The sequence below is a fragment of the Podarcis filfolensis genome (genome assembly GCF_964270895.1).
Source record: "Podarcis filfolensis genome assembly, chromosome: 10".
Classification (NCBI taxonomy): domain Eukaryota; kingdom Metazoa; phylum Chordata; class Lepidosauria; order Squamata; family Lacertidae; genus Podarcis; species Podarcis filfolensis.
Window position 1 is genome coordinate 51,386,246 of NC_139612.1, and position 14,247 is coordinate 51,400,492.

At 44.5% G+C, this 14,247-nt stretch overlaps 1 protein-coding gene across 2 annotated transcripts in view; it reads right to left on the reverse strand.

Annotated features, from left to right (window-relative positions):
* Positions 1-6,052: 6,052 nt before the first annotated feature.
* Positions 6,053-14,247, reverse strand: part of TXNRD1 (thioredoxin reductase 1) — a 31,094-nt gene continuing 22,899 nt past the window's right edge. For both annotated transcript variants that reach the window (XM_083574109.1, XM_083574110.1), the window contains exons 12-14: positions 12,678-12,773; positions 9,809-9,943; positions 6,053-7,478 (exon numbers count right to left, since the gene is read on the reverse strand). In XM_083574109.1, the coding sequence (XP_083430235.1) occupies positions 7,416-7,478; positions 9,809-9,943; positions 12,678-12,773 (294 nt within the window). In that variant the 3' untranslated portion in view covers positions 6,053-7,415. The remainder of the gene's footprint in view (positions 7,479-9,808; positions 9,944-12,677; positions 12,774-14,247) is intronic.

Sequence of the window (14,247 nt, forward strand, 5' to 3'; positions counted from 1 at the left end):
GTCTTTCCCATTCTCCAGGGCAAGCAAGCATTCAGCATTCTGAATTTCCTGTCCTTTTCATCTTTTCTAGTCTCTCTCACAGGGTTTTACATTTTTGTAAGTTAATAAATAAACAAACTAGAACAGAGAACATAGCTTGCTGGCTGCAAAGCAATTTTTTTCCTGCTTGAATGGAAAAGGCTTGATCATAGCCTAGAACATAACCACAGAGCAATAAAATCAGACTGATGACACATCCTGACACACCCTGGATTTTTGCAGATGAAATAAAAACACAAAGGGCAGCCTAGCTTTAGTACTTTTGGAATAATTAGCATACCAGAACACCAATTCTTGATATGCAACTGTCAACAGATCAGCCTAGGAATAGCATTTTTCACTATGAATAATAATGCATTCTGTTTACATTTTGAATACTAATAGGGGGGTTTTCTTTCCTGAAAGTGTTGCACAGTATGCTACTTTAAATGTATGTTTAAATATTTCTATATCTAAAACTGTTCGTAATATCCATTAAAATTTCTGTTAGGCCAGTGGTGGGCCAGCTGTAGCTGTGGTGGACTGTAGCTGCAATGTCTTGGGGTGATACTGTGTTGGGGGCATTGTGGGAAATTAAAATGTGACTCAGGCTCAGCTGCCCTTTGTGGGGTTGCAGGGGCATAGTTTCTTGATTCATTTGAACTGGGAAGCTATGATTACCAGTTTTGGAGTATGCCAGGATCAAACAACTTCATATCATGGTTTAACATTATGGTTTGTTCCAAAGCTAGTAACCATAGTTTCCCAGTTCAGATGAAACAGTAAACTATGGTTAATTGAAGGCTTCCTGGTTTATTTGCTTATGTCATCAAGGAGTGAAGAGGTGTTGCGGGAAGGGCAAAGGGCTCATTCATATCTTTTTAAATTGAGATATGCTTGCCTGAGTGCAACTCTTTTGTTTTGTTTCTCTACCATATCTTTCACCAGTGCCCAAGTGGGAGAACAGGGACTAGGTGGTTTGGAAGGGATGATTTCAAAATGAAATTAAAAAGGAAATGGGATGGTTAGGCAAGACTGAATTATGTCTGCCTGAAAAGAACTGGGATAGTACCTCAGATTTAAATTCCACTGAGTTCCATTGGGATTACTCCCAGGTGCGTAGCAGGATTGCAGCTACAGCCTCACCTTACCAATGGCATTAAAGAGGGAGAAGTATTTGAAGTCTGTAGAGCTGGGGGAGGCTTGGAGGGGCACACAGAGAGGAAAGGGGAAACCCCATTGAGCAAGAAGGAACCCTTGTTCTGGCTTCTGCTAGCACCACTGAGTTCGTTGAATCCAACCCTATACATTTAGGATCTATCTCTTGGCTGTAATCTATTTTAACTGATTTTAATATTCTATTGTTGTAGTTGACCCTGGGACCTCTGGCGAAGGACAGTAAGAAATATTACTATGACTGCTATTAATACGAAATCCATGTCATATGTGCTTGTGTGTTAAATAAGAAGCAGGTACAGTTACTTTGTGCAAAAACCTATAAAAATGTATTTGCCTCAATGGAAAGATTTGCTATTAAAAATAATCAAATACAGGCTGCATGCTGTTCCTTTGCTCAGTTTGCAATAGACTCTGCATTCCAGGTGGGATAGTTTTGGAGGAAGTAGCTGACGTCCTAAATGCAGAAGTTCCGTGCTGTGCTGACCCAGCAGATCCACCCAATAATTATAGAGGCAGAAGGAACCAAGAGACATCTAATCCTCAGTGCTGAGATGAGGCCATCCAGTCTTCCTCTCTTGATCGTACTGTACAAGGGAAACCACTGATCACTCTGGGCCAAATCTGGTTTCTTGAGTTGCACCTTGTACTACCCCCCTCCTCAAATTACACTTGAGGCTGTGGCATACCGAGCCACGCCACTGCACTATCTAGCCCAGAATGGCGTATACCAGGGGTCAGCAAACTTACCACACCTCGGGCCAGAGGGTGGGGGGAGCGCGTGTGCACACACTATTTCCGGCGCACTTCCAGATCAGAGGAGCACCGGAAATAGCTTGTGTGCATGTGCATGGTCCTCCTCTGACCCCGATGTGCACTGGAAATAACACTTGCGCATGTGCAAATAATGCTTCCGCATGCGCAGAAGCTATTTCCGGTGCTCCTCCGACCCAGAAGTGGGCAGCCGTGCAGAGCAGCACCAGTAAGAGAACACGGTGGCAGGGGTTGCCGCGGGCTGGGTAAACGAGTCCCTCAGGCCTTATCCGGCCCGCGGGCCTTAGTTTGGGGACCCCTGGTGTATACAGAGTGGTGGAAACTTCCCCAGGTCTCAGATAGAGAAGTCTTGCCTGAGATTCTCCTAACTATAAATGCCAGGGATTGAACCAGGGGATTTCTGCATGTGAAACACCTGCTCTACTGTAAAAGGCAGAATAGGAAAACGGATGGGCACATACCCTCCAACATTCCTCAAGATGCAAATGGGGACATTTCCCTCAAAACTAACCCTCCTTGGCTCTCCATTTTTGTACCCTCACTCACAGAGCATTTCCTGTCAGAAGAAGGGAGAGTCCTACCACCACGGGACACAACACACATGCTTTCCACCACCCTGAGAAAACCCTTTAAACCTGATTTTTTATTTTATTCATTGGTAGATTTACAAAAAGAAAAACGTATACCAATAAATGTTAGAAAGGGGCAAGATTAGACGTGGACGAAGCACTGAAGAAGTTGAACCTGGGCGGTCATAAACAAGCACCAGTTAGTTCAATGGAGATTACCTCAGGAAACCATGCATAGGATTGCAGTCATGATAAACCTAATAAACGGGGTATTATGCCAATTATGTCAGCACAGCTGCCTGAAGTTTTTATTATCTTTGGGGCATGGCTATGGGGCTGTCATGATGAGCTCCTGCTCTTCAAAATATGGCACTACATCACATTTTGCTTGTATGGTCACAGCTAGTTCTCATGGCAAGTTTTAGACTGGACAGTGGAAAGCCACTGAGTATTTCAATCAGACAGAAGAATGAGAAAGACATGCATTCGTAATAGCTACCAGTAGCAGATCACATTTCACATACAGGCGGCAGACTGACCAAAGAGGTCACGCTCACAACTGCTAATGATGAGTGGCTTAGAATTAATCTTGCAAAACGTGAATCTGGCCAGATAACAACAAAGACTCCTAATTGACTTGCGGAGCTTGCTAAAATTGCTGAATTGCCATAAATGTGACATGAAATATCTTCCGAGAAATCTGGCTTGCATTCATTGGGGAAATTTTTTAAACATGTTAATATCTAATAAAATCAAGAGCAGGGCAGGGGCAGAATACAAATGCCATTTAATTTATTACATCTGGCGCCTCGCATCTGATTTGCTATCAAGTCTCTCTTTTGGCAGGCAAGAAAAAAAATTGTTCGAAGTGAAGGGTAGTGCTGTGCCTTCACTCACAAAATGCACATCAAATTTTTAAATCCCTTTTAGAAATAGTAATATTTGGAATGCTCCAAATATGCTACTTCTATTATATTTAAACTCAGTTAATTCAGTCTGAAAGTGCAAGTGGTTTAAATTTTCCAGTGAATTAAAGAGGCATCTACACATTTAACACTTATAGAACATAAAGGTACCGTATTTTTCGCCCTATAGGACGCACCGTCCCATAAGGCGCACCTAGTTTTTGGGTGGGGGAATAAGGGGGGGAAATTATTTTTTCCCCCCCAGGCGCAGGGCTGGGGCGGGGGAAGCCCGAGCTTCCCCCGACCCCAGCCCCCAAACAGGCAGCTCTCTGCAAGCCGGGGGAGCCCAGCGCTGGCTCCCGTTGCTTGCCGAGAGGTCCGCGAAGCCTGGACGCGCTGAGCTCAGCGCAGGCAGGCTTCAGCATGCAGGCAACTCTCCACAAGCAGCGGGAGCCCAGCGCTGGGCTCCCGCTGCTTGCGGAGAGGTGCGCGAAGCCTGGAGAGCGAGAGGGGTCGGTGCGCACCGACCCCTCTCGCTCTCCAGGCTTCAGCGAAAGCCTGCATTCACCCCATAGGATGCACACAAATTTCCCCTTCATTTTTGGAGGGGGAAAAGTGTGTCCTATAGGGCGAAAAATACGGTATGTTGAATATGCACCATCATAATCCCCAAGCACTTGTCTCTATCATATGGAAAAGAGGTAAAGGAGAGCATCTTCTTTCTCAAAAGCAGGCTGAGAGCAAAAGCGTTTCCCCATGGCTGCTCCCCAACAACTAGTCTTCAAATCCCAGCAGTAGAGTATAGACATCATGGAGCTGCCGCTGATCCAATTTCTCCTCCATGGATTTCTCTAAGCCTCTCACCCTAACCTACTTCACAGGTGTGTTGTGAGGATTAACCGTATGCCACCTTGAGCAACTTGGAAGAAAAAGGTGGGATTTGATGCAGTAAATAGATAGCAAGTATCTGCGGATAACTAAACTTACCATGGCCTGAGCCTATTAGGTCATATAATTACACAATCCTCATTACAGAGTAATTGTGGGCAAGCAGTGCTTTGTCAGTTAAGGCTTTTATTATTTTGTTTAGCAACATTTATATGCCACTTAATTTTTTTTAAAAAAAGAAGTCTAAACAGCTCACAAAAATACTTGTAGATTTCCCGAAACTTGTATCTAAGGGCTCATCTACAAAGCTCCTGTTTTGAGCTCAGCCCTGTGCATACACAATCTGAGTCCAATTGAACTCAATGGACTCACACCCAGCTCAATTATACATAGGATTGTGATCAAAAGCATTGTCCCGGAGCTCCAGCAGACCCAATGTGCACAATGAAGGCTTAAAAGATTTTGTTTGTTTGTGTAAAGAACTATGTCAGTCAATCTGTTGAATTCCGTATTTATTACTAGGCCTACAAAATCTGCAGCTCAGCCAAATCGATTGATTACCGGAAAAGCGGTTAAAGAGATAGTCTCAGAATGGAACTGCTTGTAAGCTGCAGCTGCCAAATGGGTTAGGATCTGTAGCTAATCCACGATTTACACGACCTGCCTTTGTGGCAGAGGCTGTTGCTAGAGGCTCTTGCAAGAGGAAACAAGGTCTGGCTTGCTCAGAGCCGGGGGGGGGGGGGGAATACAGATCACTGAGCAGGCAAGCTGTATCTTGTTAGATCAATACCTAGCCTGATAATCTGCTTTTTGCATTAGTGTGCTGTTTTGGATACAGCAGTGAGTGTGTATCCATCCCTGGTCAAATAATCACTGACACACCAATTTGTGCTATTGCCAGTTTTCTGACTAGGTCTTTGTGGGTGCAGGTCTGGCAGTGGGATTGGACTGGTCCAGTGAGCATTTTTTTACATGCATGGTTCTTCACCCAGCTAAGAAGGGTTTGTGCACAAGTAATTGGCCCACGAATGGATATGGGTACATGGCTAAAAGCCATAGCCCTCAAGTACAGGACAGTTCCCAACCCCTTTCATTTAACATCAGTAAACTTCAGTATGAAGATGTAACGACAGCTGCCTATGGGAGACTGTAATAGGTTTTGCTCCACTCTTCTCTCCAGGAGCACAGCATTAAGGCAGGACCTATACAGTAGTCTTATAAACTTCTCTTGCTGCTCAACCTGTCTGGAGGATAAGGGGATCAGTGGCTACGAATCATGATGGCTACGTTCTAGCTCCACTGTCGGAAGCAGCATGCCTCTGTATTCCCGTTGCTGGAAATCTCATGTGGGAAGTGTGTTGCTGCCCTCGGGTTGTGCTTGTAGGCTTCCCACAAGCATCTGGCTGCTCTCTGCGAGAACAGGATGCTGAACTAGGTGGGTCTCTGGGCTGATGCAGCAGAGCTCTGCTTATGTCCCTATAGGAGTGTGACCTCTACCTAGAGACTGCAAGGCACACAAATGCATGCTTCCTTCTCATTCGGAAGGCAACATGAATAAATAACTGGGTCCTTTAAAAAAAACAGGTGCAAACATAGAACCAATATAAGTTGGGGACTTTGTGCAGCTGTTTCCACAGATCCCACAACTTCTCCAAATCACAGGTACAGGAGAGTCACTATCTGAACAAGCTGGTGCAGTGAAGTAGATTTTAAAAGATCGTGCCCATTTCTAAAAGAGTTTTACTTTTTGCTTTCATTAAGTACACATGAAGTACACAAAGTTTTATCAACAACAGTGGCAGTATTAAAGAAAATGGTTACAGGGTATCTCAAAATAGAATTTATGATCCAAATAGATTTTGTTTATGATCCATTATATACAAACAAACAGAAAGTTAGCTGTATGAAAAGGAGGGATTTAACTTGAGAAGGAATTCAACAACGTAGCTGACATCATAAAACCAAAACAAACCAATAACACCCCTTTCTCACAAACTTTAAATGGCCATAGAATGTTATCAGCGAAAGGCTTAGTTATAAACATTTTTACCAGGCACCTAAAGTTATGTAACAAAGGCGCCAGGTGAGTCTCCCTGGGGAGAGCAGTCCACAAGCGGGGAGCCATCCCAGAAAAGGCCTCTCGTGTTGCCAACCTCCAGACTCATGGAGGAGACTCTTGAAGGAAGGCCTCAAATGATGAGGAGGATTGCAGGGTCCAAGTCAGTTCGTATGGGGAGATGCAGTCCTTGAGGTATTGCGGTCCTAAGCCATTTAACCATGTTGGTTAAAACCAGCATTTAGAATTGGGCCTGGATGGGTGTAATATGCTCAAACAGTCTTGCCCCGGTGAGCAACCTGGCCACTGAATTCTGCACCAGCTGAAGTTTCTGAACTATCATCAGAGGCAGCCCTACACAGAGCTCATTGCAGTAATCTAACCTATCAGTGATGGGAGTATTTAATCTTTGATTTATGGACTTAGGGGAGCCACACCAATCTGCAGCTCTGGGTAAAAAGAATAAAGGAAGAGAAGTGAAAATAAGTTGCTTCTTAGAACTGTGCACTAAAAAATCCTTCACAGGCTTGGTTGCTCATTTCTGTACAAGTCTGGAGAGGTGATGCATTGCGTGCACCCCCTACAGAAGAGGGCTTGCAATGAGGCTGCTACATGCTGCAACTCTTGGGCTATTTCATAGCAACGATCTGAGGAAGTGGGGAAACAAACGGGAGGAACGCCTTCATTCCAGGAGAGGAAAAGTCTCAAGCTGTGCCAGCAAACTTTCCATCACTGCCTACCAGAAAAGGCTGGTTTTAGGCTGCGACTTCATGGAAGCATCTTGAGCAATGCCTTGCCAAACAGCAGCTTGATTTGGGAGCCCAGCCCACTGTTGGATCCATTGCCATAACATTCAGTCACCGCCAGGAACTAAGCAGTTCTTCACTCGCCCCGTCGACAGGGGCGGAGAGGTCATGGACGCATTGGCTGGTTCTTGCTTCCTAGACTGCTTTGCTTGGCCCTTCGGGAGTTAGCAACGGTGACGAACGCCAGTTTCTGGCAACGGGCAAACAGTGGGGGGGCTTAACCTCAGCATCCGGATTGGGTGATATCTCCACCTGACCGCTTCGTCACGGATAACGTGGTGAATATCTATAAAAGAAAGGAGGACGGGGGGAATAAAACAATTGGATAATGTCGGAGAGGACTTTTATGTTCATGTCAAAACTCAGGGCTACCCTCTGCCATTGGCTGACCCTAGGATGTGTGGTCTTGGAGAACCACTGCTAACAACTCAGTGGATGTAAATCGCAAGAGGGAAGGGGACCGCTGCATTGAGATCCTGCCTGCAGGCCTCCATCGGGCATGGCTGGCCACTGTGAGGACAGCCCACGGGTTAGATGGCCCTTTGAGCTGATCCAAGCTGGGCTCTTCTAAATTCTAGACTTCTTTATTAGTTGCATTATAAAGCTGCACCAGATGTTTGGGGATGGGAATGACACGCCACCATGCAGCACTTTTCCTACCCTCCATTATTGGAAGAGCCGTTAAATTACACTGGATGCTCTTGCATCACAGCAGTCCCATTTCCCTGCCCTCTATCAAGGCTTCGGACCCAGCAAATTGAAAGAAATGAAGGGGAAGTCACGTGACTTTCCACCACAAGTGCCTCTTATCGTTGTGCGGGAAATGAGGAGGGGGGAGGCAGACGTTTTATTGTACTGCCTGTTAATGAGCAGATATGAGTCTGCGGCTCAGAGATTATTTGCCCTCTGGGAGGATGAAGATCTACCAGAGACAGAAAAGGAAGACTCCTGAACAGGCTCAATTGAAATTAATGGGAACTGTGCCTGAGTAATAACTATGTTTCTAGTTAAAGCAGGTGTAAGGAGCCTTTGGTTCTCCAGATGTTGCTGAACTACAGCTTCCATCAGCTCTGGCAAAACCAGGGATGATGGGAGTTATAGTCCAGCAACATCTGGAGGCCCAGACTTCCTCCATGGTCTGAGTCATGGCACCTCTTTGCTGGCTGCTAACGGCCTTTGCAGGTGCCATCTTAAGACTTTTGCCCTTCGGATGAGTTTTAGCTCCTAGTTTAGAGAGCAAATCGAAAAGCAAATTACAGGAAATGTGGTAAGCTGCCTTTAGTTGAGGTTTATCAGACAACTGCTAGCTTTGTTTTGCAGACATATAAGTCTAGGTAGGAGGATTACAGGAAATCAAATCCACTCCAGTCTAAATGGTTCAAAGCAACAGTAATTAGCTAGCATCAAAGTCATCTCTAAGGGGGAATAAATTGAGAGCAGAACAGAGCGCCTGTACATGTTAACCATGCAAATAAGCCTGAAGCTCCCGCAGAAAAAAGCAAGGATCTCAATGTTCAGCCAGCTGAAAATTCTCTGTATGCAAGGAGAATCATGAATGCATCCACCCTTTGAAACAGAAAAAACATCCAAACTCAACCAGTTTTTAAAATTCCATTATTTGTATTATTATTATTATTATTTATATTGCTGTTGTTGAATGGGCCATAGCTTAGCAGTAGGCTATATGCTTTGCATGCATAAGTCTCCTGTCTCCATCATCCCCTACATCTCCAGGCAGGCGTGGGAGAGAAGCCTGCCAGAAATTCTGCCCCTGGCCAGTGCAGACAATAATGAACTAGATGGGCCAGCAGTCTGACTCTGCACAAAGCAGCTTCCTATGCTCCTGTTATTATTATTTTAATAGAAACTGCAATCATTTTTGTGAAACCTTTCGTCCTTTAATTTTTGTGGCTTGTTCAACGTATTATGAGGATGATTATAGTGATATATTAGAACAGCTTCCTCTGCACATTTTGTAGCTCTTCCCCCCCGCCATTGTGTCTTTTTAGATTTTTAGATACAGCGGGTTATGAAAGAGAAAAGTCAGTGTGTACAAATGTGTGCAAGTTATTTCTAAAACTGGAGCCCTGAAGGAAAGTCCTTGCCTCACTGCTGAAGGGGTTCTTGCCCTGGCATAAGAGGCTCAATTGTGCTTTTGCACCAGATTTTGTGGCCCTTCCAATCCAATCCAACCCATTCAGATTATGAGTGCCTGGCGTTGTTTGGGAATTCTAAGAACCACCCAGCAAAAATCAGTACATTTTTGAAAGGTCCAGTCCACCATCTTGATTCAAAATGGCATCCAACTGTACCTAAACACAGATAACTATGGGACAATCAACTTTCTAAAATATAAGGTAGATTCTGGCTCAGTGTTGCAGCTCTCCAGGGTTTTAGAAACGGAATCTTTCCCATCCCTACCTGAAGATGCTGGGGATTGAATCTGGGACCTTTTGTTTGTTTCGCTTGTGCCCTGCCACAAAGCTATGGTACTTCCTATCTCAGTGCAGCTGCTCATATAGAAAGAGTACATAAGACTGTTGCCTTGAAAACAAAATTGCTCCAGCAATCCTAGGAAAGGAGGCAGCTTTTTGTAAACCAATGCCACATACTCACCTCTGCGCAGACTGGATGAATTCCTATCGTGCTGTCCAGCTGTTCTTTTGTTATACCGCATTTTATGGCCGCTGCAAATCCCTGGGTTATTTCTCCTGCATTCGGACCAAGCACATGGAAGCCAATCACACGCTCCTAAGGAACAAGGGGAACAACAAAAGGTTTTTTAAAAAAATATTCTTTATTGAGTTTTTACATTAATTGAATACGCAGTTCCATTCGTTCTTCAAAATATGCCATCTTATACACAAATGTGAACCAAAATAAATCAAAATTTCTTTGCACACGACTTCCCTCCACCTTATTGTGGCTTCTTATTTCTTCCTTATCTTTGTAACTGTGTTGTTTTCCTTACTGCACTTCTCTTACATAATATATGCTATCTGTTATTTACTTTGCAAAGTTTAGTCGAAACACATCCAAGATTTTGTTTGAGAACAATGTTTTTCCAGGTACTCTTTAAAACAGTCCCACTCCTTTTTAAACCTTTGGGCTTGGCTGATTTCTAATTACTTCTGTCATGTTTGCTAATTCCAAATATTCACACAATTTTATTTGCCATTCTTCCTTCGTTGGTGTCCTATCCCCCTTCCAGTTTTTAGCAATCAGCATTCTTGCTGCAGTTGTAGCATATAGGAACACCCCCCTTTTATCATTTGAGATATCAATTGTCAGAATGCCCAGAAGAAAGGAACAACTAAAGCTTGACTCGCTGTGGCCTGAAACAATTACTTTCTTCAGACTGTCCAATACCTGAGAGAACTGGCATTAAATATGTTTCAACCCCTTTTCTTGTATTTTCATACCTGCCTCAAGAGACACATTACAATCCAACTGTTATAAATCCAGAGGCTCAAGTATACCAAAAATGTCAACAATATGCTTGTGTGTATGTGTGTAGCTTGCTCTGTTTTAACTTTCCATTTTAAGACGTATCTGTTGGAAAATAAATTTAATTGGGGGGGGGGACCCATGAACAGCAGGGGTTTCAGCTATTTTTTTCACTGTCATTAAAATATTCTACAGCAAAAGCCATTTGACTGCTAAAACTACAATGTGGTGACTTAGATCATGATCTATGTGCATTAGTTGGCTTGACCAAGGAATGGATTTTTGTGAAAGAAACAAGTTCTGTTCAGTTCTGCTACTGAAAAATCCTTAGGCTAAGCATCTGCTCAGAGACATCCTGCTCTTTAATCCTACCATTTTGGTTTTTCCACTTGGCTCTTTGGTTCCAGTGAAGGATAAACGAGATCTGAGCAGCCTGAAATCTGCACACCACTGGTTTGGATGAAGCATCAACCTATGGTTTGGTGTTATGTGATCAAGGCAGACTGGACCTTCAGTCTAGCACAGTCCTACCTGCCTGACTTACCTGGGGGTTGAGGCAAGCCACGCTTTACCAATTTGTACACAACCCATTCTGCCTAATCAAGAAAGGGGTAGGAAAAGGGCACGTGAGAGCCTCAGGCTCAGATCTGTAACACTAAACTTAAACTAGGGAGTGGGGTGCACTCATGGCAGCAACCCCCTTGTCCTGTGCCCCTGCACATCCCTGCTTCACCCCTGAACCTCCCAGAAGGAAGAGCCTCCTTGTGAATAGGAACCTCACCTTTACAAGCTCCCTTCAGAACTTCCTGCTGCGCAAAGGAAGGGCAGGGGGTGAAGGGAAAACCCCCAACATGAGTTCTCCTTCCCCAGCTTAAACCCTCATGTGCTCTTTTGGAATGCTTGGATAGGGCTTATGGCAATGTGTGGAGAGGACATTCTAGTACTGACTGCATCTATTGTCTAGTTGGGCCTGAGGAAGGGATTCAACATAGCGCTACGGCAATTGCCAGCACAAGCATTTCAGCTTGCCAGATGGAATGATCCTCCGGCCTCTCCTTTCCCTACACGCTGCTCTGGGGGAGTCTCTCAACTTTACCCCAAGCCAATTGTGGGGAAGGGAGCCCCATTGTGCTAGCGGAAGTCCTTGCACCGGGCTCATTAACTGAATCCAGCCCTGAGTACTTGGCTTTGCATTCTGAAAGCAGCACTTGATATGGACACATACGAACAAAATCATGGACCAGTAACCCTCCAGTTGTTGCTGGACTCCCAACTCCCAGCAGGCCCTGACAGTATGGCGAGGGATGATGGGAGTTGTAGTCCAGCTTAAGAGCCACAGGTTCCTCACCCCGTAAGCCTAAACATATCGTTTTTGTTTTTCACTGTAGCCCATGTTTAAAATGAGCAAAATGAAGGCTATGGCTAGGATCCAGAGCCTAAAAAGGGGGCTGGTTTTTTTTTTTTAAAAAAGAACTCTCCTCCCCCCCCCCTTTAACCAATATGGTTCTCTGGCCTGTCAGAAATTGCTTGTGAGGCATCCCTCAGTTTCAAAAGCAGCTTGAGATAAGAACACAAGCATCTGATTTCCCCACAATCCTTTGGACTCCAGCCATTATTACAACACAAAAACTAAGGCATCAACAACTATTAACTAGATATTATCTTGAGCAAAGATAAAGAGGACTGCCACTTAATGAGTGTTAACTTCTAGCCAAGGTGTTATTAATTCAGTTACAAAGGCACTATAATTTAAGAGTTGGATTTGTGGGTGTTTTTAAAAACAACCAGTGCTTTCAAGATAACATCCGCGTTTGCCGCAATGAAAGGGAAGAGCTTTATCCCCAAGTCCAAGTGTCATTACAAATTAAGATGCATGAAGTTCATACCAATTCTGTCAGCATTCCCAGTACCGTTCTGTCAGAAATTATATTGTAATATATTACAATGCATACAAAATCAACACTTTTTTAAGAAAAGAAACCTCCTTGCTCCTGTAAAATGCTGATGATTCTGAAAAATAGTGCCATGCTATGGTTACCTGATCAGGAATATTGCAGATGACCTTTGCATAGCATCTGTTGTTGTCCCGGGCTGGGACCGTCCATTCAAGTGGCCAGAAGTAACTGTGGTAAACCTGGGAAAGCAATGGAGACGTTTTAAGTGTTTGTGGAGATTTTTTTAGTTTCTGAAAGGCATTATGCAACAGCAGTCCAAGGGGAATGGGAAGAGCAGACAGGGCAATGGTACTCACCTACCTTCCCAATGCAAAGCATCTTTGCTACTTCCGGGGGGGGGGGGGGAGTGAGGCATGAGGAGCTCAGTTTGGTACAGGTGTGGCACTTTGCCCCTCTCAGGAACTGGCCAGAGACACTTGGCACTGAGAACGCAGGTGATGAATGTCAACAGTGGCAGAATAGGACCTCTCCCTGAACACTCACAACCCCTGGACTAGCAAGATGCTTGTCAAATGGTGAGAATGCACATCAAAGTAGGGTCTCATGTCAGGAGCGTTCGGCGCATTATAAGCAAAACACATCTCCTTCCTGTGTGCCAGTGTGGTGTAGTGGTTAAGAGCGGTAGTCTCGTAATCTGGTGAACCACATGCAGCTGCTGGGTGACCTTGGGCCAGTCACACTTCTTTGAAGTCTCTCAGCCCCACTCACCTCACAGAGTGCTTGTTGTGGGGGAGGAAGGGAAAGGAGAATGTTAGCCGCTTTGAGACTCCTTAAAGGGAGTGAAAGGCAGGATATCAAATCCAAACTCTTCTTCTTCTTCTTCTTCCCTGAACTGCAGCTTGATTCTGTGTTGTGTCAAAAATAATTTTTTATTCTTCTTCTCACAGGCCTCTGACTAATTAAACTATCTATGGCCTTTTAAAGTGAGAGGGGCATTGTTTTGTTTGTTACTTCGTTATGCATTTCTGTGTTTTTATATTGTAAACTGCCCTGTGATCCTCTGATGAAGGGTGGTATAGAAATTTAGATGCACTGATAAGTTTGCTTCTGTACGTCCATACTGATTCTTTGAATTTGCTTCCCAGGCTTATTAAACATGGGGATGCAGGGCTCAAACATGGCTCCCTCCAGCCAGCTCTTAGGCACATTTGAATTTACACAATAGCCTGTGCAGCAGCTACTTATCGGAGAGTGTTAGGTGCAGAAATACCAACAGGTGTGAGAAGAGGGATGGGATTGGTACGGTGTCACAAAAGGCACTGGAGTCTAAAGAAGCATGTCAGGGATGCTTCTAAAATAAGCACCTGACCAAATATGCAAGCTTGGTTAGGGCAGCTCCACACTGTAAACAGCACAATATAACTTTTGATACATACACCTGTGTTTTGCAGGCATTTCCCTCTACGAATAGATTTAAGTTTGCGTAACTTGCATCAACATTTCCCCACATTTACTGAACACAGGTATTGAGGCCTTTTATCACGCCAGACCATTGTGTGCACTGGGAGCAGCGCTACCTGCTTAGGAGCGGCAGCAGTTCTTCAAGGTGTCAGGCAAAGGCCTTTCCCAGCCTTACCTAGATATGTGGAGAATTGAACCTGGGCTCTTCTGCATGCAAGGCAGATGTTGTACCACTGAGCCACAGATGTTACT